The sequence below is a fragment of the Diadema setosum genome, chromosome 19, assembly GCF_964275005.1.
Source record: "Diadema setosum chromosome 19, eeDiaSeto1, whole genome shotgun sequence".
In the NCBI taxonomy this organism is placed as follows: Eukaryota; Metazoa; Echinodermata; class Echinoidea; order Diadematoida; family Diadematidae; genus Diadema; species Diadema setosum.
Genome location: NC_092703.1, coordinates 7680181 through 7704081, shown reverse-complemented (window position 1 = coordinate 7704081; position 23901 = coordinate 7680181). Strand labels below are relative to the sequence as shown.

Below are 23901 nucleotides of genomic sequence, written 5' to 3'. Positions count from 1 at the left end.
GCAGTAACGTGTCTGTTTGTATTGCTGGTATGCCATACGGAATATTGTACCATGAATCCACCTTCCTGGGGACCGTTTCATGAAACTTTTTGTCAGTGATTTACACTGACAACTGTTAAAAGCTACTGAAATCCTTGCGTCTGATTGGCTGATGGCAAATTTGTCGGTGAAAACCTCCGACGAACTCGTTGATGAAACGCCCCCCCCCCCCCGTTGATCTACTGAATACTTTGCGATTCGTTTGCTTTGTATACGCCCTTGAACGGGTGGCGGTTTTTTTCCTCTCTCTCTCTCTCTCTCTCTCTCTCTCTCTCTCATGTCATGATGATGATAGTCGTGTATTGAATGTTATAGGATATGACTATAAAACTGATCTGAATAGCAATGGTGATGACAATTACTACTGCTGGCATAAGTGACAGCTAAATGAACAGATGTTTCCTTGTTCTGATTTCACCTCTCCCTCATTTCTCACTCTTGTTTGCCCCCTCCCATGAATGATAAAATACAACAACAACAACAACAACAACAACAGACTTAACCGCACAACAAGTCAGATAAATGCGTGCTGGCAACCAATAGACCTACGTGACACGTATCTTTTAGGTTGAAACTAACTTAATGGCCACGACAAATCATATCAGAGGAAATAATGGCAGAAGAAAAAAAAAACTAACAACCCTTCTAGTGTAAATTTCTGCGAAAACAGGTGCCCCCCCCCAAAAAAAAAAAAAATGCGCGCACTGCAACTATTTCAGGTTATAAGCAGTCTGTAAACCGACCGAACGGCATAATTCTATTAAAATGTCGCATTATCTTGGCTTCTTTAACAGTAAAAAAAACACACGTTGAACAGTATTGGTGTATTACACATTAATGTTAACACCAAAACAAAACAAAGGGGTTATTCGTCGCTTCATACTTACACTCAAATCACGTGTCAAAAAAAATAATGATGATATAAAAAAGGTCCCGAATGCCGAAGAAAACATCGCTTTCCTAGATGCCGCTGCAACAAGCTGAAGTTTATAGTGTAAGAGCTATACCTACCCAATTACACAACAGTAGGCCTACACAATATCATGGCAACATATATTGAAACTTCTTTCGATTTCACACTCATGAAATCTGCGTACCACTGCGTGTGAAAATTAGAATGAACATCACGGACATATCAACTGAGAAGTTCCTCTAGATACTTCTTCCCTACTTGGCGATCATCAAACTGTAAAAGACGTGACTATTAATTTATTTGTATCGAATGTAAACTGTTTACTGTAAACGAAAAAAAAAATATACGGAGTGCCTCCTCCGTTTATTGTCTTTGCCGTAACCACGGAGCTACTACGAAACCAAACAAGAAGCACGCATGGACGGCGCGTTTCATTGAACTTGATAACCACGTGTTTCGCACTTCGGCACATATTGCACTGCGCGAAACGTAGCGATTACCGTACTTGTGGCGGACATACTGACTTTGGTCAAGGAATAAAAATGAAATACATTAAGAAAAATATTATGATATTGAAATACCGACATCATGAAAATGTTTGGAAACAACGAATGATTATGGAGTATAGAAATGAAAATGCCAAACAAAGATTTTCATTCGCTCATAGGGAAGCTCTCTAGAAGAGATGAAAGCATCTCCCCTCGTATGGCAGTATAAGTTTCCCCAACAAGCTGAGGTTAGTGAGGTGTACACCAGGGCTCGACACTAACGGTGGCTCGGTGGACCGGGGCCACCAAAAACGCACGTCGGGCCACCAAAAAAAGTCTGATGTTTGCCTTTACTTTTGGAAATGGACAGCGGTAACAGTCGACTCCGTATAAGATGCTAAAATAAAATTCAATGTCAGATGTTGTTTTTATTTTTGGAAATGAATAACGGTAATATTCGACTCCGTACGGTACTAAAATAAATGTCGGATGTTTGCTTATACCAAGGATGCTTATACTTTTCGATTTGAATAACGGTAAGATTCAGCTCCGTACGGTGCTAAAATTAATGTCAGAAATTCGATTTTGCGTTCGGAAATGAATAACAGTAATATTCGACTCCGTACGGTGATTAAATAAATATCGCATGTTTGCTTTGACGTTCGGAAATGACTACTAATGATATACAACTCCGTACGATGATAAAATAAATGCCGGGTATTTGCTTGTGCGTTCGAAAGTAAATAGCAATAACATTCAGCTCTGAAAGATGTTAATATAAGTGTCGGAAATTTGCTTTGACGTTCGGAAATGAATAACAATGATATTGAATTCCGTACGTTGATAAAATAAATGCCGGATGTTTTCTTTCAAGCTCTGGATTTGTGGAAAGATAATAATGTACGTTCATCACTTTTTTTTTCATGATTCATTCAAGAATTTCGGGAGTCTGACAGCCATCGGATCTCGTTACGATGTTTTTGTATTGTTTACAGACAAGTATGGCAAACATGAGAGCAAGGCTTCATAGAAGATGAATTACCCTGGTGGCAATCATTGAACGACAATTTCAATTCAATGGGCAATCGTCGGGATCACTCGCGATGTTAGAAAAAATAAACACCTCAGCATCGAGCAATTTCTATTATTGAATGAGCAATCGTCGGGACGATGTGCGACGTTTCAAACTCATACCAAACGGTGATTTAAGTTCAATGGGCAAGCCTAGGGACGATGCGCGACGCTTTAACAATTACTAAACGCGTCTCTGACCAGTGATTCAAGTTGAATGGACAATCGTCGGGACGATAAGTGCGACGTTTGAACAATTATGGATTAACAAACTCGCCACGGAACGGTGATTTAAATTCAATGGTCAATCGTCGGGACGATGAGCGACGCGAAACCATCACCAAAACCTTTACAAAACGGTTAGTCAAGTTGAATACGCAGTCGTCGGGGACGATGTGCGACGTTTGAACAATCACTGAAACGCTTCGCCGATCGACAAAAGACCTCCTTAATTGATTAGTCGCGACGAAAAGAGACGACTTCGTTCCGACTCGTCGGAACCATCTTTTGTTGATATTTATAATGAGCCAAGAAGAGCGCAGTAATGAGCACATGAGGCCCAAAATTTGGATCGTCGGGGACGATTGGCGACGATCTTTTGTCTCATATCGTCGCGACGAAGATATCTCCCTAACACAGTTTTTCTGTTGTGCCTTAATGGATAATGCTGAAGATCTGTTTACTCTTTTTTTTTTCTTTTTCTTTTTTTTGTGCTCATTTTGACATTCATCTTGTACTGTACATAGGCACTGAGCATTTCACAAATGAGTGCATTGCAGTCATGGTATCTTGCAGTGGGTTATTTCTTTGAATTTTTTCTCGTAATTCTGTTGTGGTCAAAACAGAGCAAACCATTACTGTGATGAAGAACAGATTTACAGTAATTGATAATATATTTTCATAATTATTATTTCTGATCAAGACTCTTGACTCTTCTCATGCACCACAGACCTGCCAAACAAAGCAGCAAACCTTCAAAGAGGAAATCAAGCAAAGAAAACACAGGAAAGAAGAAGAAGAAGAAGCGGAAGATATCTTTTGAGGAAGAGGAGGAAGGCGTTCCCATGGATACCGGGATGTCATTACAGGACGATGAACAACTCGCTTTGCACATGTTGTCTTCAAACAGACTCTAGGACGTGTGTTCAGGAGCTTTCCATGATGTTAGAAGAGGATATCATTATCTCTTACAAGACTGCTGACCCAAAATGTAATTGCCATTTGCATGGTTGCCTTTATCTTTGGCAGCGATGGGTCCAATGCAGGTACACGTGTACAATTTGATGACTGGGTGGCATTGCTGAACTGTACAAGAGAAATTCTATGGACATTTTAAATTAACACAAGTCTTCTGTTGTCTTAGTTGCCATGGGAAGACATAGATCCTGGTATGACTAGCTTCTACTGATATTTCCTGAATATGGCACTGATTTTTGCAAAGATTTTAGTGTCTGTTTCTGGAGCAATTCAATCAGGAACAACACAGGGGAACTTCATTATAACAAAACTGCTTGGACCATTGAAATGTCCTCATTATAGTTACCTTGTCACATCAAAGATATAAGCACAAGAAAATAAAAGGAATGGGACCTATGAAATAACCCTGTTTTATCAGTTACATTGCTCTATCCAACCTTGTTATAATGATGTCCCCCTGTAGTTTTTAAAATGATTATAAAATTTATCACTATGTAGAGTACTGAAATGATCAGTTATGAAATTACTACCTTTTCCTTCCCACAATGCAGTGAAGTGGAAAATTTAATGACAGAAATAACTACAATACAGTTTTGAAGAGTTGTAATCCCCACCATTACAAGTTACTCTTGCTTTGACAGCATTTGTTTCAGCAATCTTTTATTCAGTAATGAAATATCTTCATTGATCCTTTTCATTTTATGTAAGAGTTTGAATATACCACATTCTTCATACTGTATATCCCATCCCCCTCCCCAAAACACCAATTGATTAAAGGTAGGGGATACCTTTTACAGACCTCCCAAAATGCAGCAAAACATTAAATATGAACCTCAGGGGACTTGTTTAGGCCACTGCTGAGAAATTTGGAAGTCAACATTTATCTACAATTTGAATAATGCACAAAACTCAACTACTCAGTAGTTCTGTGTGTCAGCCACACTTAAGCCTTTTTGTTGCAGTCTTCTGTATCTTTTATCTATAAACACAAATCTAAAAGTATAAGAGCTGATGTAATAACATATAGAGTGTGTGGCAAGAATGTATATAGAAATGTTTGTAAGTTTGGATGAACTTTCTTCACAAAATATACATGATAGACACACATGCAGTGCATGGTTCTGCAAAGGTAGCCTAGTAATGTACTGAAATTTACGGTGAGCCCCGAAAAAAATTCAATTCAAAATCTAACGGTCAATAAAAATGTACTAAATGTTACCTTCCACTTTCAATACTTTATGGGAGTTTCTAAAATGATACTCTCTTCAACATACCACTGTATTAATACAACTCTTCATTTAAGGCATGCAAATGGGATTCCCTACCTTTAAGACTTGTCAGCCACATTGATTTGTTAACAATATGAGCCATCGATGCATGCAGATACAACTGTACCTGAATCTAGAACTTCACACTTGCGTAGAACTCTGTACCTGTAAATTGTTACATTGCAGATGACTGCTTTTAATGCTGGTGAAGTTTTGGTGTGGTTGTCTGTATGCCTATTAAAATGCACTGTTCCTACAAAATGGATCAAGTCGCAATCTTGGCACAATTAGTCTGAATATTCCATGTCTGCAAGAACTTTTGGTCAAAGTTCTACAGTACACTTTAATCTAAAAAAAAACCCAAAACAAACAAACAAACACACACACACACACACACACACACACCTAGAATAATTCACACATGCAGAATATGTGTAGAAAGCAGCTTTACCAGACCGGTGTTGAAGGTGTAGGCGAAAGTGAACCTTCTTTTAATTTTTGGGTTTTGTTTGAAAATTCTGTATGGTGGATTTTTATTCAAATCAAATACAGTGTACATGTGCTTCTCCACAAACTTTTCAGAAGCACACCATTCACTGTTACACAGTCGGGCTCCATTATTTGTATCAATGGACTTTATGTGTTGTGCTCATAATAAATTTTGCTAAAACCAGGTGATATCTCACATTCTTTTTCTTTGTCCCATGTGTGTGAAATGTTGTTGTACACCAGGACTTTGGTGTATTCAATGTTCAGTCTGATTGACTGCTTGTCTGTGCACTGTATCATGTTCATGTTAGGTGAAAGGAGTGAAGATCATAAGCCCTTAACTTCCATTTGTGGTGCGTGACATTCAATGTAGAGAAAGTCGTAATTCCTCATGTGTCTCCATAATGTAGGTATGTATGGTGACCACACACAGTCAATCTGCGACAAGTATGACCATAACTTGTGTAATACAGAGCATAATACTAACATTTAACAAGATAAGCCTATACTACACAGAGTATACAAGTAGCCAAATGACTCAATTATCATGGTATATATTTACACAGCATATTTATTCAAACACATGGGCTCATATACAAATGCAAGACAATGAAATAGATAATACACAGCAAGAAAAAAAGAAAAAAGGTAGGACAAATGAATTTTTGTTCACATATAACACGCACTCATTTTTTACTTTGAACAGAGTATGATTCCTCAAAACATGTATAATACCACTTGCAAGTGATTGAGATCAAGTGGCTTAACTTCAATTATTTTCATCAAACAAGTAAAGCATAGGTATACAAGGGCTGGAGTGACTGTGTTGTAACGACCGTTTGTAGCCTATCCAAAATTGTGAAGATCATGTGAATTAACTGCCTTGGCAAAACAAATGTCACCAATGTGACTAAAACTGATATTTTATCAAGTCCATGCAGTTTGTTAAACTTTGTCAAAAAGAGGATCCATCAATCCTCTTAGCTTTTAATAGAAACATCGACACCCTTTTAAAGGTCCAGTTTACCTTTGGGAGCAGTGATTTAAAAACTTTTGAAGATATCACATTTGATGCATATGTGTAGGTCTGTTGTATCACAAAACATCCTACCATACAATTTCTTCTTTTTTTTTTGCAATAAAGCCTAACATATAAGGAGGCATCAGTATTTTTCTTAATAAACCATAACTGTAGACGGTTTAGTCTGGAAACATTTTCATTATAATTATTGTTCACATTTTGCGCATTTAACAATAATTAACATCAATGATATGGATTCAGATTTTTACAGTGATTGTTTCTAACCCTAACTCACATTTTAGATTTTTTCTAAAGCACTAATACTGGGTTTTTGTTTCATCTGCAAAAGGTAAATTATGCCTTTAAGGATGGTTAACTTGCAAGTACGATCTCTATTCATGGTCGCAATTGTACAGCCAAACATGATCCATCATTGTTTTAACCTTTAAATATCCGACTTATTTTTCACTGTAATTATACAAATGCTTATTTCCTTTTTTGGTAATTTCTATCATAGAAGTGATACGGTATGTCCACAGAGATCCAAGACTTAATACAATTGTTTTCAATTCCAGTTCCAAATTCACTGCATGAAATGTGATGTAGATGTTGTGGAAATGATGTTGATGTACAGTTTATCATTTTTCACGTCCAATTCGGCTTTCTTTTCTTTTTTTATAAATAAAAAATTATTTTCACTATCACAACTTCTGCAAGATATAGCTGCTTTGTTACTATTTTTCATTAATGTGACTTTCACATACATTCATTATCAATGCATTTGTGTGTACATCTATGAACCATGAAAGTACAAAACTGAAACCCTACCTTACCTTCATCAATGTTCACAGCAAACATGAGACCATAATTGGGGAAAATTGATTAAGGCGGTATCAACTCCATTAACTTAGTGTGGAGAGATAAGACACAGGCTGCAAGAGAGGGAGATGGAAATTCCTGCTGATACAGGGGAACCGTGCTAATAACGAGCTGCCTGGGATCACTGAAATTTCCATGCTATATCGGGTATTTGTTATATCAGGAATGAAAACAAAAAAAAATATCAAAGGAATGGGACCCGCAACATTACCTCATACCGAGTATCTTGCTTACATCCGACCTTGCTACAATACGGTTTCACTGTATAGCAATTGTTTTGATATCTGGAGCTGCTGAAATCGGTATACAAACAGCTGATTGTACACACTTCGGGAGCTGAACCATAGAGCCCTTCCCCCATTTCAAAATAAAAAGATGAAACGACGGCGAAATTTAAAAAAAGGTATTGTCACAAGCATAGACAAGATAATGTGCATGTCTGTCCACGCACGCACATCACAGAGGGGGCACAAGCATATGAACATTACAAAGCACATATTTATACTATGTATATTGCCTAAATTAACGTTGTACTGTAGCTATGACGACGAACCCTTTGATGATGCTGCCTGGCGCCTTTTTACGTCCCAGTTGTACACTCGAGCCATGTCTGAAGATCACAGGTGGTCAAGGGTTACTAAGGGTCACTTTGAAAGTAACGCAACGTAAGAGATTCAAATTTAGGTAGACCCGGCTGAATGTGGATCAAGGTACTAGTACATGGTGTACAGGCTGTGCAAGAAGCATACTTATTGCAGAGTAAAGTCCACAACTCCTCCATTTGATTAGAGTTACCTGTAGACATGCCTTATGAAAACAGGCACACAAAACATGTCTTGAATGAAATGTCAATTCATATCACATTCTTCTGAAGTAAACTCCCAAACAAGGGTAGTGCCCATGGTGGCATGAAGGATCAATGGTACCCTCTGGGGCGAAATCCTCAGAAAGTAATTGGTGGAGTGTTTTTTGCAATACTGCTTTAAAATATATATATATATATTTTTTTTTAATTATTTGAGAGTATTTATTTATTCATTTATATTTATTTATCTATTTGTTTGTTTGTTTTGTTTTGTTTTGTTTTGTGTTTTGTGTTTTGTGTTTGTTTTTTTTTTGGGGGGGGGGGTTAAAATTCAAAAGAGTGTTCCATGCCCCCTGATGATATCTCCTCATGTTTGCAGAATGTGGGGACACTAACACTGTGAAATAAAGTGGAAACCAATGGCTTGCACAAAGGTGAAACAATAAACTAAAATGCAATGCTTACACCTCCATGGAAGATTGCCAGAAAATTACATCCGAGGGTAACTTTGGTCAAAGGATACTGACTTCAGTGGTTGTGTACTGGTCCCGAAGGAAGTCCAGGTCCTTGTCGACCTGGATCTGGTTCTCTGTGGCAGCCTTCAGGTTCTTGGAGAGGAGGGCCTCGGCATCCGACAGCTCATACTCCAGCATCACATTAGCCTGCAATGTACAAACACCTCTGTGTTAACAATACTGTTGGTGACATCACAATACAATGAAGGTTTTTATGATCACGATTTGGAAAGGCAGAGGCACCACTTCAGCCCTTGAAGTTCCTGGGGGTTTGCTGCAAAAATCATCATCTTGTTAGCTATGATACTACAAAACTTGCCAATTTGAGAGAGACAGGAACTTTAAAATCCCACAGTGAGTTGTCAACTTAAAGGGGAATTCCAGACAAGTATTAACATTCAGATGATGATCCTTAACTTTGAGGATAAGCTCATAGTTGAGGATAAGCTCATGGTTAAGCTCATGGCACAGCCTCTTGATGAAAATGAAATTGATGATGTATGCCATTTTTTGCATTTATGCATGTAATTCCTGTTACATACATATCAAAACAAAATTGGCATCAAAAGTGATGTACAAATTTTGAAAGGATCAAAACAAAATTGGCATCAAAAGTGATATACAAATTTTAAAATGTTTTTCATGCTGTCCTCACACTGCATGGATACAAGATCTGCTTATAGTATAAAGCAAGCAGACTTTGGCAGTCCAGACAACAGTCTTCAAACCAAATTGGATTCCTTTATGCATATATACTTATGTCTCATTCAGGACCGTTTCTGCTTACCCCTAGCCACAGGCAAACTTTATTTGTTGGTAGAATGCTAGCCTTGGCATACACCTGGTCCGAGAGCAGAAACTGAGTGGAGAGCTGTTCACCAGATCCCTGGAATGGGTTAGAAGAGACAGAACGGAGACACTGTCTAGAAAACACCACCAGTCAATGAACAATAGTGCAAAAGCAGTGCTTTTATTTTCATGAATTGCAATTGCAAGTCAATGAAAAGCCGCAATCAACTCACACAAGTATTGCTTCCCATAAGACATAAATGTTAAACATAAACAGTATTTATTGTCTCGAGGTCGGAACTTGCAAAATGTTCTCTTGAAAAGAGATAATGTCTTCTTTTTTCTCTCTCTCTCATTCCATCAATGTGGTTCTTGATCATGAATTCGACCACTCACAAAATATACAGTGCACCAACTTTCAGGGGAACTGAACACTCATCACAATAATCGACACATTAGATGGAAAAAAAAAAAAGAAGCAAAATGACTAAAAACTTGGTCCTTCAAGTGGTATCAAGAATTTAGATATTGACATAAAATTGGCAAAACATTTTGTCTGTGAATTGACTTTATCTAAAGGAAGGGGGGAAAAAAGGAAAGAGATGAAGAAACTTAATACCTGTTTACTCTGAAGGTGTTTCACACTGTCAAGTGTTGTTCTGATGTCAGGTATTTGCCCTTTCAATCTGCAACAAGAAAATTTATGAGACCACCGATTACAAACTCAATATATTTCAGTTGTTTGGCATACTGAAAGTGCATTTGACAATTAAACTTCTCTCTGAAAGTGGGGGAAACAATGTAACCCCTCTCCCAGCAACATGTTGAGGGAATGTGTACTGAAAGAAAGATATTATTCAGAGGGGTGAAGGTTCAGGTGCTGATCTGCAGTTGCGATCTTAACAAATTTAATTTGTAGAGGGAGACAAAGTGAAGAAACTCGCACCAGAATGTGTACTTTTCATAAAAATGAAATTTTGTGGAATTCTCTTTATATCTTTGTCCATACGTTATTTCACAAACTGTAGTAGTCTTCTCACCCACTGATAAATTCATGCTTTACGAACTCAAAATATTTTCAGTTGTCTAGTACACTGAAAGAGCACTTGCCTATTAACTTCTCTCTTGGAAACAATATTACCCCTTGGAAACAATATTACCCCTTGTCAGCAACAAGTTAAGGGAATGTGTAATTTCCATTAAAATAAATTTTGTGGAATTCTTCTAATATTTTCTTTTTATCATTACCCATGTGTGGCATCACAAACTGTAGTAGTCTTATCTCATCCATCGATGACAGCACTAAGACTTTGAAATTCATTACTTTTCAACGGATTGTCCAATTTTCCTCAAACTTCACTGATGTGTTCTACTAATATTGCTGCATTCATTTAATTCACATATTTGGGTTTCATTCCCCATTAAAAAGCATGGGGCCCTTGCCCAAATGTTTATTCAGGCAAGTCAAAGCAATGTTATCAGTAACACCATGATATGTTTGACTGAATTGCACCTTCTCTGTCCGCCAGAAATTTTAAATTCTGATAATCCGCCACTATACAATAACAGTTTTCAAGGAATTTTCATGCAACAGTTCATCAGCTCACAAAGCAAACAGAAACACTGGATATGATACATCTACATGTCATTCTCAATGTCATTTTGACTTGAAGTCACATACCTCCTTTTCTTCTGAAGGAGATTCATCTCCATGAATTTGTACTTCTGGTGCTGCTCTTCCAGTCGTCTGAGGACAGCTTCTGCTGAGTCATTTTGGGGCTGCTGCATAAAGCTCTCTACATCTTCCTGCAAGTGCAAAGGTCAAATGTCAAAGGTGATACTGAGAGTGAGAAGACATCCATTAGTACAGAAAGTCGGTGGCTTAATTTGTTTGTTCTCATGGTGGACCGCTACAAGGATTACATGAAATAAATGATCTGTACATGCTCCTCATTTCTACATATTACGTTCAGTACCAGAACTTAACTAAAAGTGTTACATAGAGGACTTTACTGGTGGGGCTAGTGGGGGGGGGGGGGGGGGGGGGCTGAGCTTTAGACATCACGCATGCTGTGTGCATCAAGAAGCACATAATTATCAAAATCAGTTCAAATATTAATAATAATAATATAAGGTAAATAAGAATTAGGATGAGTGGACAGCAAACCATTTGGCATCATTAGGTAGTAACAGAATCCATGCACACATAGCAAAATCCATTATTCTTGGTACTGTAAAAATGGATATTTTCGTGCGACTAATTTTTCGCGCTCAGCAGGGCAAGAAGAGTTTCGCGTGTTTTTAATTCCGCGGAATCAAGACATCAACCACAGGAACATACAGCACGCAAAAGTATTCGCGTGTTTTTTCGTGCAAGCTTCTGTTCGCGAGAAATGCGCGAAAATTTCAACACCGCAAACTAATTGTTAGGTGTCTCCTTTTACTGTAGAGTTCTAGTTATCGTTAGTTAGAAAGGAAGTTCAACTTCACATCAGCCTCCCTTACTTAGGGCCTTAGCTTTCCATGATTACCCACAGGGAACAACCATAATCTAGCTCATGGAACGCTACAAGATCTACCCTCAAAATTCGATTTGTTGTGATGTTACGCCGAAACTCTCAGAACCAGCGTGCACGACATCACTCATCATTCATGGCATGCTATCATCAGCGAGTCGGCAACAACGGGCAAGCCCGCCTCGCTCGCGGATAGCAATCGCACGGCCACTCCATCCCCAGCAGGCAGGCGTCCGCGCCGTCCATGTGAAGCTCCCGCTGGAGCCAGACAAGAGTGAACGTTTACTGCACACAGTAGCTACCTACTACTTCCCTAGTAAAACCTCACCTCACGCAAACAGTTCGGAATATCTAATATCTCTTAAAACTGTCAGTGAAAACTCAATAACAACAAAACATCATCCATGAAAAGCCTTAGATTTACTCACCAGAAAAACCGCTTCTGGAATTCCAGCACTCTGTGTCTCGCTGTTGTCACTGTCTCCGGCCATTTTTTCCACGTGTGAATGTACGTTCGACTGCAGCATGGGTCTCACACCTCCAGATAGAATGGATCAGCCCCACCTAGATGTGTGAGCTAGCTCGCTATACCTCGCGTATAATGAGTGGATTCCTCAACAAAATTCACCTCGTCCGGAGACATGCATGGGACATCATGATTTTTTTTTTTTTTCGAATTCAAATGTAGAAAGACTTCATTTCATTCCATTTCAATATGTTTCGGCGTGTAAACATGACATGCACGCAATTTTCAAATACATGTGCGAAACCATGATCTTTCGCAAAGACTGCATTTGTATAGGGCGGGGTTTGCAGGGAACCACCCCCTCCCCCATTGCAAATTTCAAGAGAAAGTACGGTGTACAATAGTGATCTTTCTTTCTTTCTTTCTTTCCTTTTTTTTTTTGTCGGTTGGTTACAAGTACCTCAAAGCGGCATCATGCATAGGTTTGCCCGATGTTACAATTTATGGAATTCATCCAACCAGTGAACTTGGGTAGGCTTACCAGAATGGCCCGTCAATTATATATATATATATATAAAAAAAAAAAAAAACAGAAAGAAAAGAAAAACATTAATTTTGTGGAAAGCAAAACATTAATTTTGTGGAAAGCAAAACATTAATTTTGTGGAAAGCATCCATTTCATCATGTTTTAAAATTATTAACATATTATATACTTTTTCCGTTGATATCACAAAATCAAACTTTTCACTCTCAGGTGCAAGTGCTGGAAATTACAAATTACAAAATTATAAGGATTACTTGAATAACCATTACATCAAAGATGCTTATCTCAGTGAATTAGAAAATAAAACATGCCCTGTTGGTAAAAAAAAAATAATAATAAAAAAATAAACTTTTTTTCGGATTATGCGCAGGAATCCTAAAGTCAGTGGCTTCTTCTATCAGACTTCTGACATATAATGATAATAAGAATTGAGTTTATTTATTATTAATATTTTTTCCCATTTTTGATACATAATGTATTTCTGTGGGTGAGATGATGTTAGATTGTATTTCTGTATTACATTAAATGATTGATTTGTGTATAAAGGTAATAAGAAGATTGGTGTCATATGACATTACATTATCATGCTACCCACAATGAGGCACCGCGTTCGTTTAGGAAGGGAACAATCTCTCGCACTATAATTATGTCACATTAGGTTGAAAGCGTACTTTGAACAATTTATTTGACTTCAAATTTCTAATGCGTTACTGTGAGTGGTGAAGGTACATGGGCGCCGCCTTCTTGCGGCTGCCTCCACTCAACGAGTCCATAGAGTCACTAAATTTGCAGTCACTGATAAAAATCTCTACATGTACGGTACCTATCTATCTTTAGATCTTTCTTTAGATGGTTACTTATAGAGATCAGCGGAGACAGCACGTGACTCGCACTGTCTTGTGGGACTAGAGGGCCATTCTTCGAAATATTGGTGTGCAATTACCGTTGTACAAATTACAAAAATTCAACATCAGAGATTTCATTCATCTTTTATCAATTCAGAAACTTTAATCCCTTAGGAATACAAAACAATCAATGGGTGATTTTTGAGAGCCCATATTTTTTTCTGGAAACATTTCCAAACGGAGAGTCCCTTTCTGCATGTTTAAACCAAATATCAGATACGTTACCAGAGGTAGCATCGTAGAAAACTGTTGTCTGCTTATTTCTTGCTTTAAAATGGTTATGCTTATGTAAAACTACAAGCTTAAACATCTACAAACATCATGGAAACATTTTGGAGTCAGCCTTGATCTATAGTAATAAAAATGATCGTAACTTATACAGTGAAGGCTAAATAACAATCAAGAACAAATACATATTTTGGCTTAAAATATGTTACCATAATTTAACTTTTTACCTGAATTTGAATTATATCGATAATCTCATTGATTATGTATGAAACTTTATGAACAAGTATTATACTTCTCATAAATAACAAATGCCAGGTAACATCTTTGTTAGTCTACATTTCGGATCGAAAGAATAACGGTGTGTGGTAACGTATCTGACGCATCAAACATTCCGTTAGTATACAATTTTAAACCCAACACCAATCACGCTAAGAATATTCATTTTAACTTGTAAGAACATCACAATATGATTATTTCTAAATTACTAAACATATTTCTGATTACTTTTAAACGTAAAGAATGCTCTCGTCATAGATAGAAGATTATAACTCTTCAATAAAAATTTGAGATGTACGTGAAATACGAGAGCCAAGCAGGCCCAAATCCATACTTTTTTCTGATATAGTTCCGAAATTTTGTTATTATGATACTCGGAAGACGGTAAGAATGAAATTGGAAAAGATTTATGCAAATGATACACATGAATTCAATTTTCCTTTGTTCCTGTCTATAATTAATTGGGTCTCAAGAACTGATAAACGATGGTAACGTATCTGACAAAATATTTATGTTCATTGACACAATAAACTACCAATTTATACATGAAACCCCGATCACTCAAACATGTGATTCAAATACCTGATGCAAAACGTTAGACATCAAATCCTATTGTCATTTTTCAGAACATAAACCTGCAACGAAGGAAGTGCTCTTGACTTTAATCATAATACTTTAACCCCATTTTATGTAGATAAGATGCAAAATTATAATGAACAAAGGAAGACCGTAGGTAGTTGCGTTTGCTGTGAAGTTGAAAAAAGTGGGTACCACACTTCAGCCCTTAAAGTCCTTCTATGTTATTGTGAAACAACATGCACACACACACACACACACACACACACACACACACACACACACACACACACACACACACACACACAAACACAACGAAGCAGAAATAAAATGAATTTGTAACGTATATATCTGACGGCCCTTTTTGTAGATATCACAATTCTAAGAGATAGTACAGTTATGGTTTAGATGAGTACTTACGTTTTAACTTTTTGCAAGATAAGTGAAATTTACTAATACGAAATACGGAAGAGCATACAACTCTAAGAAGAATTAAGTATTTATTTAATGAAATCGGTTTTGAAATGACTGAGATGTCCAAAATAAAGTACAAGAAAGATGTCCAAATAAAAGTAGAAAAGCCATCACATTTTGTTAGGACCTCAATCTTTTACTTTATTTTGGATATATCGGCCATTTCAAAACCGATTTTATCAAATAAACTTTTAATACCTCTTAGAACTGTAGGTCCTCTTAGCAAGTCATATAGAGCACGTTGTCAACCGGTTAAATCCGCGCGCAAGAGCGCGTCGCGGTTAACCTTGCTGCACGATACATTTTATTGGTAACGTATCTGCCATGTTTGATGGTAACGTATCTGATGGGCCGTTACCGTTCTCACACTGTTATCTACAAAAATATTCATTTCCTCCAACAATTTCTGTTGTGTGATCAATCATTACCTTAAGTAGTCAAAAGCATCTGAGCTTTGTTTTTATTTACTTTTTTCTAAATGAAGCAAAGTTTAAGTAACGTATTTGTTTCAGCTCATCGTAACATTAGGCTTCCGCGGCTTCGGATCAGTATAAATATATATATATATATATATATATATATATATATATATATATATATATATATATACATTCGTAACAAGAGATTCAATGAATAAATCATGGTTCCATGTATGCGTTGGGTTGACCCTGTTTAACACATAAAATTACACGGCCATGCGGCATTTCTTTGATCTTCTCTCAAGAGTCTCAATGTATCTGACTGCGATTTGGCGACATGATATACATGTAAATGATCTCTTAGAGATATATCAAAACATCATATTGTTATGTAATATCATTTTTCATTCAGGCACTTGAGGGGCAATGGAATGAGTTATAATTAAATAGTTTCAGCTTTTGCTCTTGAATTGAACGAGTAATACCATTTTGATTGCATTCGTCGTCACTTTCATATAGCTTGCCTTGACTGCCTTTTTTTATCAGGAAATTATGAATAACACGAACTAATTATTATTCTTACTTTCTCAAAGAGATGTAGTAACATATCAAGCTGACTGCCAGATAGAACATAATATCATTATTAAACAATATCATTACAGAAAGTCAGTGTAATAAAAATAATATACACGATCATACTGACAGCGGAAAGACAAAATTAGTAGTTTGCATAACTTTTTTGAGCTGTTTGAACAAAATCATTGCATTTTGGGGAAAAGAGGGGTCCATTTATAGAAGACAAGCTGTGAGAGAATAACGGTATGTGCATGGGGCCACTCAATTAATTGGATTTGTACAGATAGAAAAAGTATAGTGACAGCAAAGAGAAGCACACCATCCATACACACACACACACGCACACACACACACACACATGACACACACACACACACGACACACACACACACACGACACACACACACACACACACACACGCACACGCACACACACAGACACACAAACACACACACACGCACACACACACACACACTCACACGCGCCAACGAACACGCACGCATCCGCACCCATCGACATTTGCATAAACATTACGATATAAAAAAAAAACGATGAAAACTTTCTGTGAGTTTTGCAAGATTAGGTGCATTTTTTTTTTAGATCATCACGCGATTGATTGAAAACTTGGTCTAGGTATAAAAATAATTTGTTAGATCACTTCTTGAGGAGGATACTTTCTTTATTATCATCAATCGTCTTGCTAACTCATACATGCACGGTTCCTCTGACTGAACATGAGTTGTCGTAGTTGATGAAAGTATAAATCTGTAAACTTCAGAATTTTGTTGTTTAGAACAAAAATAATCACCAGTACAAAGATTTTTCGACCGAAACGGTGCCAAGTCACGTCAAGGCATCAAAATTAACATGCGGTAGACGTGTTACATTGGCAAATTGATATGATACGCATCGTGCTCGGTTATTTACGGCGACAACCTGAGTTGGTATTACAATATAGATGCCCATCATAGCTCGATTATTAATAGCCCACATTAATGCCACATATGGGCGAATGACCTTTGTTGCTACCATATTATGAACTCATGTACCATGGTAACATGTGAAAATCTTGTGCCGCTGTTAGATTTGTTCAGTGCGGTAACATCTCGGTATTTTGGGTAGTGTGACACCGCCTGATATCTTGAGCCCACGCCGCCCCATCATGCCCACGTGTGGCCGGAAGCCGTTTTCGGAAATAAGATTCCGTCCATCTTTAAGGGAATAATCTTTATTTGTCTGAGTTTTAAGGAATTTACTGCTCATTTTATACAAAATAAAAAAAAAACTTTAAATAGTTAATGGTAAATCCATTCTGCTCTGTCAATCTCCAACTGATTTTTGTTGGCGTATTGGTGTGTACGCGCCCGAGTGCGTGTGAACTTTATACCTACAGAGGGATTTTGTTATGAATCCTGCAATTGTAATATTTGTTTTGCAATTGTATCTTGCGTTGAAACACTGTCTTTAATCAAATCGTTTTTTCCTTTTTTTAAAAAATCAAATAAAAGTAAAATCCAATATCAAAACAAGATGATTTATTAAAAAAAGAAAAGAAATCCTCTCAAACTTTACAAAACCCAGGATCTCGCCACCACATCATTGCACAATTCAACGCTTCTGAATGACATCGGGATCTCTATGCCACTGTGGTTTCCACCAAAAAGGAATCAGTGATCAGTGATTGCTATGTTTATTTTTAAACACAGTATTTTTTTTGTTGTCTCTCGGTTTGACAATACGCAGTCATCTGCTGTTCAGATATAACAGGTCATGTGATGTGTAGAAAAGAATAACACATGGTCCAGCACCATTTCTTGGGGGTGCTCCTGATGTTTCTGAAGACTATGACATGATTTTGAAAATACACAATACTGCACTTTATCACATCATTGCATAATTCGAGGCTACTGATGAATGACATCTCCATGCCACTGTTGTTTCCACCAAAAAGGAATCAATGATCTCCTCGGAGTATACACATGAAGTGATTGCTGTGTTTGTTTTTTGCTCCTGACGTTTCTGAAGACTGTGGATACAAGATTTTGAAAATGCACATACATACTGCACTTTAGCACGGTGGTGTCTGTTGATGTAAAAGAAAAGATTTTAAATGTGAAAACCCATGTATCCATTTTCATCAACCTGGAAAACTACCTCTAATTAAAGATAAATAGGAAACATACTAATTAGACCCCCTATTTCAATGATTTCATGAAAATTTTCCCCGAATTAAGCCCCCCAAATCATATCTCTTTTCCAGAAAAATCGTAAATGCGCATTCGATACAGATGACCAAGGGGTGAAGGTGGTGGTTCCCTTTTATCGTACTCCAGACTGTATCACCTAATTAGAAGGGGTGGCATATATACACTCAGCAAAAAAAGAAAGTAAACACTTTTTCAAGTTTATATTACTCATAGAATTCTTGGTGAAATGTTAACGTATTATATACCACATGAAAGGTAATTTAATTGGCTATCAACTTGATAAGTCAATAAAAAGGAAAACTTTACGCATGGGTGATCACCTTTGTTTTTCTCTTCCAAGGCACAAAAGTGAAAATTGCAAAAATGATCAAGTTGTCATTCATGCGTAAATGCTCTTCCATGTAACAATAAGAACAAAAGACAAATTTGACACAATAATGAACATGGATTCAGTTGCAAAAATATACCTATGATCTCTATAAATGCTTTAAAGCCCAAAAGATCAATAAAGGCTAAAAATAATGGAGGAAAATGAAGAATGTTCTGTCAAATCCAAATTCACATGAAATGAGAGAATAAGCAACATTAACAAAAATGGTAGAATTTTGAATTGAATATTCAAATTAGGAAAATTGTAAATTATATTTGGTTCTTGAATTTGTCTTATGAATTCTTAAATTACTAAATTGAATGAATAAAATAAAGATATTTTGTTCATTTAATCATCTTCGTGCCCTTACTCCCTATGTCACTTGAAGTTTTAGTTCAGTAAAAATTTTTATTTTCCACCCTGAAGTTTCCCACTTTTATTTTGTTTGAGTTTATAAAGAGATTAAGAGAATATAAACTTATTTTTGCCATTTCTTTGTGTCTCTCATTGTGTTAAACTGGTCTTTTATCATTATTGTCTTAAAGGGCATTTGCAAATGAAAGACAATATGTCAATTTTTGCAACTTTTACTTTTGTGCTTTGGAGGATAATGTGTTCACTCATGCATAAAGTTTCCTTTTATACTGACCTACTAGATTGATAGCCAATTAAATTACCTTTAATATGGTATAAAATATATTGACTTTCATGAAAATCTTCTATGAAAATTTTGAACTCGAAAAAGTGTTTACTTTCTTTTTTTGCTGAGTGTAGATTACACCAAAACTGAAAAAAAAAAGTTGTAATATTTGAACAGACTGTCTGATTTTCTACAAACTTTCACGGAATGTTTCACGCAACTTCCTGTATTTATTTAATCTATTATGATATTTGGGGAAACATTGTTACATCACAGCAACTACTGTACCGATATCACAAATTACTACCACTTACTACGTGTAGCACCAACATCTCTCTAAATGGTACTGCTGGGCTTCACTCACTCCCTCCCTCTCTTATTCCATCATTCCCTCCCTCACTCACTCACTCTCATTCATTCATTCATCCATTTATTCGTTCATTCATTCATTCATCCATTTATTCGTTCATTCATTCATTCATTCATTCATTCATTTGTTCATTCATTCATTCATTCATTCATTTGTTCATTCATTCATTCATTCATTCATTCATTCATTCATTCATTCATTCATTCATCCATTCATTCATTCATTCATTCATTGTCATGTGTATGTATGCATGCATGTAAATTGTACAAACATATTCTATTCATTTATTTATTTTGTTTAAGGAACTTTCTGCAGAGTCAGAGAATCTTGTCAGGTCTGGTATCCACAACAATCCTCCTCCTCATCACAACTTTTCTATCCTCTGCCCATCCAAATTAAAATCTTTCCACTTACCATGTTCTAATAAAATTACATTTGAACTGCCCGTTAACTTTTTTTTCAAATGTCAAATAAAGGATAACTCTCTTCAAGATAATACGCTCTAATACAGCTCAAATGAGCCAGTGACACTACATTAATTTTGCTCATAATCAGTTACCAAATTTCCAAGCATATTCAGATACCATGAACACATAAGACTATCACCACACAAGCTGATCATCATTTTCATCATAATCATCATCATCCTCCAACTTTTCCTCCTCCTCCTCCTCATCATCATTAAATCATCATCATTAACATTATCCTCATCAACATCATCCTAATCTAACTTTTCATAATCATCCATTACCATAATTCATCCACCAAAGTTTGATAAATACACACACAAGTTAATACACTAGTTGGTGTTGATCACATTTTCATGTTGATTTTGTCAGATCACACATACATGTACATACACATACAATATAACATACACATACATGACTTACAAGGCATAATCAAAGCACAATTTCCATACACGAGCATGTATTAAACAAAATAAAAACAAAACAAATATAAAAAAAGACTTTTATAAAAATGTCCAACGATTGTCAAAAACAACTCGAAAACACCATATAGACATTTTGTCTACTTCGAGATTCTATGCATGAAGACACTTGAAGACAATGAATTTGAGTAGTTGTTGGAAGTTCAATATTCACACACACATTTGCAGAGCGGGTTGAAAGTAATTAATCTGCTGGAGTATGAGGCCTATAATCTATGCCCCATGAATAGATCACATTTTCATTCATGAATTCTTCATTACTTCTCTTCAGTAAGATGAAGTAATGTTTTAGTAGCAATGAGTAAACAACAAGATTTATCAATGATCACTATGTACGTACACACACATGCATAGAACTGCAACATTTCATAGCTAATACGCAAGTAATACTAGTATGTAGTTTGTCTGGTAAACTACACAGGCAGGAAAGCTAGCAATCCTGTCCTAACTCTGGGGTCAAAGTTCATCAAACATGCACACAGGTTTCCTGATTGGATCCTGCTAAATTTAGCACCTTGGATTTAGCACCTTTTGAAACAAAACTTTTTTTTTTTTTTCGAATGCATGATTTTTCAATTTTCTCACAAGAAGTTCAAAACTTTGAAGAGTTTACTGTAGACCCTATGGAACTACTAGAAATAAATACATTTCTGTCAAAAAGTCAAATTCAGTGAAAAGTGGATTTTTTTTTTTAATTTTGTAACAGCACCTTTTGGAAAGGAACTCTCCATATGCTGACACTTGGCCAGTCAGTTCAACTACTTATGACACCATTAACGCATTACAACCCCAACATCATTCTGCATAACCCTCTGTACGAAAATACAATATAAAATCTCTTATATGAAATTAATGAATTGGCAACATTAAAAGGCACACTGACCAAGGTCTGCTGATGCTACATGAATCGACAGGTGAATTTCTTGGTCAAGGAGTTGGCATGTTTGTTAATGAGCCCCCAATGGAAAAATCTGTTGCAGAGACTACATCCCCAAGCATCTTTTAAAAATGTGACATTTTTCCCACCTGGACCCTCCAGCAAACTGCAGACTCTGGTCATGTGCACAAGAGTGCGAATGCACAATGTGCAAGAGTGAGAATGAACCACAATTTCCCTTTTGGCCGAGGAAGCCTTAGGATTATAGATCCTCTCTTGTGCTATCCTAGATTTATTTCTCTTTGTAAACATAAACAACAAAACTTAAGTATAGCAGGAGACACTAAAATTTAAGTATAGCAGGAGACACAGGCTGGAGAAGGAGAGATTCAAATTCAAGCGGGAGAGCACATTTTGTGAAATTGGCTTCAAAACTGAGAGCTAGAATCTAGCTCTGCTGTAGCAAGAACTCATGATTGGAGACATGGAGAAATGCAAAAGATTATCTAAAATTCATTCAAGAAGCACTGCTGTAGCCATGAAAAGACATGCGTACCATTCTCCCTGTCACCAAGGGCAGAGCATATATGTGGTAATCACATGTAATTTTCCCTTTTTTGTCATTACTAAACCCTTGTCACAGACAGCTCTTTGAGACAGCATCACGTGACGGGCTGGTGTTCAACAGCAGCAAGTGTACAGTCAAAGCCAAGAAAACTAACTTCTTCTGATTCCGGCATCCGACCAGACCCCTGCAAGGTGCAGGACGTTCACTCGATGCCTACCCCTCAGGACAAGGAGGACCTCCAACGTTTTCTTGGAATGATGAATTTCCTATCGCCATACATACCACACTATGCAGATGAAGTCGCTATCTTGAGGGACCTCCTCAAGAAGGGTGTTCCCTTTGTGTGGCAGGAAGACGATCAAGAGGCATTCTGCAAGCTGAAGAGCTGCATTCAGCAGGAATCTGTACTTGAGTACTACAATCCTAATGCACCGGTTACCCTTGAGGCTGACACATCATTGAAAGGGTTCGGGGCATGCTTGACACAGCGAGAAAAACCTGTAGCATATGCCTCCAAGAGTCTATCATCCTGCCAGAGCAGCTATTCGAACATCGAACGAGAGGCTCTTGCCCTAGTTTTTGGAATTACCAGATTCCACACCTTTCTCTTTGGAAGAGAGTTCAGGGTACTGACCGACCACAAACCACTTGTGACGATATGTGGTAAACCACTCACGAGTGCCCAACCCAGGCTTCAACGTCTCATCAAGATTCAAGGGTACAACTTCAGAATTGAGCACAGGCCTGGAGCAGAAATGATCATCGCTGACACACCCAGCAGGCTTCCCAACCCAGAGAACTCCGCTGATGTAACTCTAGACGTACATGTTGAAAGCATCCTCTGAAACAATGTGGAAGACAGTGTTGGTGTTGACTTGCTCCACTTCGGGAATCTGAAGCAGAAGGAACTACCAGATGAGACAGCACGTGACCCTGTACTACAGATAGTTAGGGAGTACGTCAACGGAGGTTGGCTCATGTCAATCAAAGACCTGCCCACTGATGTATGGCCATACTGGTCCTTTCGGGATGAAATTGATACCTCTAACGCAGCAATCTTCAAAGGCAGGCAGGTGATCATCCCTCAGTCAATGAGACGAAACATCCTAGATCAACTACACGTGGGACATCAAGGGATGGAAAAGACCAGACTGTTGGCACGGCAAAGTGTTTACTGGCCTAACATTACATCACATTGATGACTTCATCAGCAAGTGCAGTGAGTGCCAGAAGCACCAGCCAAAGCAAGGGAGAGAACCCACTCATTCCCCACGAGATTCCCTTCACCCCTTGGACAAAATTGGGTATGGATCTGTTTGAACTCGATGGAGTGCAGTACCTCCTGATGGTATATTACCATTCTAAGTTTCCTGTCATTCAGCGCCAGACATCTACTTCAAGTGCTTATGTAGCAAACACAGCAGCCAATGTTTTTGGATTTCTTGGAGCTCCAGCAGAGATA

The 23901-nt window shown here is 37.3% G+C and overlaps 2 protein-coding genes across 2 annotated transcripts in view; one reads left to right on the top strand and one right to left on the bottom strand.

The window, feature by feature from the left end:
• LOC140243163 (probable ATP-dependent RNA helicase DDX10) overlaps positions 1-5645 on the top strand; it is a 39697-nt gene extending 34052 nt beyond the window's left edge. Inside the window, exon 16 of the mRNA XM_072322892.1 lies at positions 3461-5645. Within this exon, the coding sequence (XP_072178993.1) occupies positions 3461-3647 (187 nt within the window). The 3' untranslated portion in view covers positions 3648-5645. The remainder of the gene's footprint in view (positions 1-3460) is intronic.
• Positions 5646-6016: 371 nt separating this feature from the next.
• LOC140242235 (prefoldin subunit 3-like) lies at positions 6017-12532 on the bottom strand. The gene is made up of 6 exons (XM_072321978.1): positions 12419-12532; positions 11156-11280; positions 10094-10160; positions 9473-9571; positions 8694-8832; positions 6017-7975 (listed from the first exon to the last, which is right to left on the bottom strand). The coding sequence occupies exons 1-6, from the start codon at positions 12515-12517 to the stop codon at positions 7905-7907; spliced, it is 600 nt and encodes a 199-aa protein (XP_072178079.1). The 5' UTR covers positions 12518-12532; the 3' UTR covers positions 6017-7904.
• Positions 12533-23901: the final 11369 nt, after the last annotated feature.

What these genes read in the sequence shown, in the direction of transcription:
- LOC140242235 (XM_072321978.1), bottom strand. Translation starts at nt 12,517, where the DNA reads ATGCTGCAGTCGAACGTACATTCACACGTGGAAAAAATGGCCGGAGAC. An exon ending in AACACCTTCAGAGTAAACAG is followed by an intron (nt 9,572 to 10,093) that starts GTATTAAGTTTC and finishes AACCCATTCCAG; the next exon opens with GGATCTGGTGAACAGCTCTC. An exon ending in GTACACAACCACTGAAGTCA is followed by an intron (nt 7,976 to 8,693) that starts GTATCCTTTGAC and finishes TGTGATCTTCAG; the next exon opens with ACATGGCTCGAGTGTACAAC.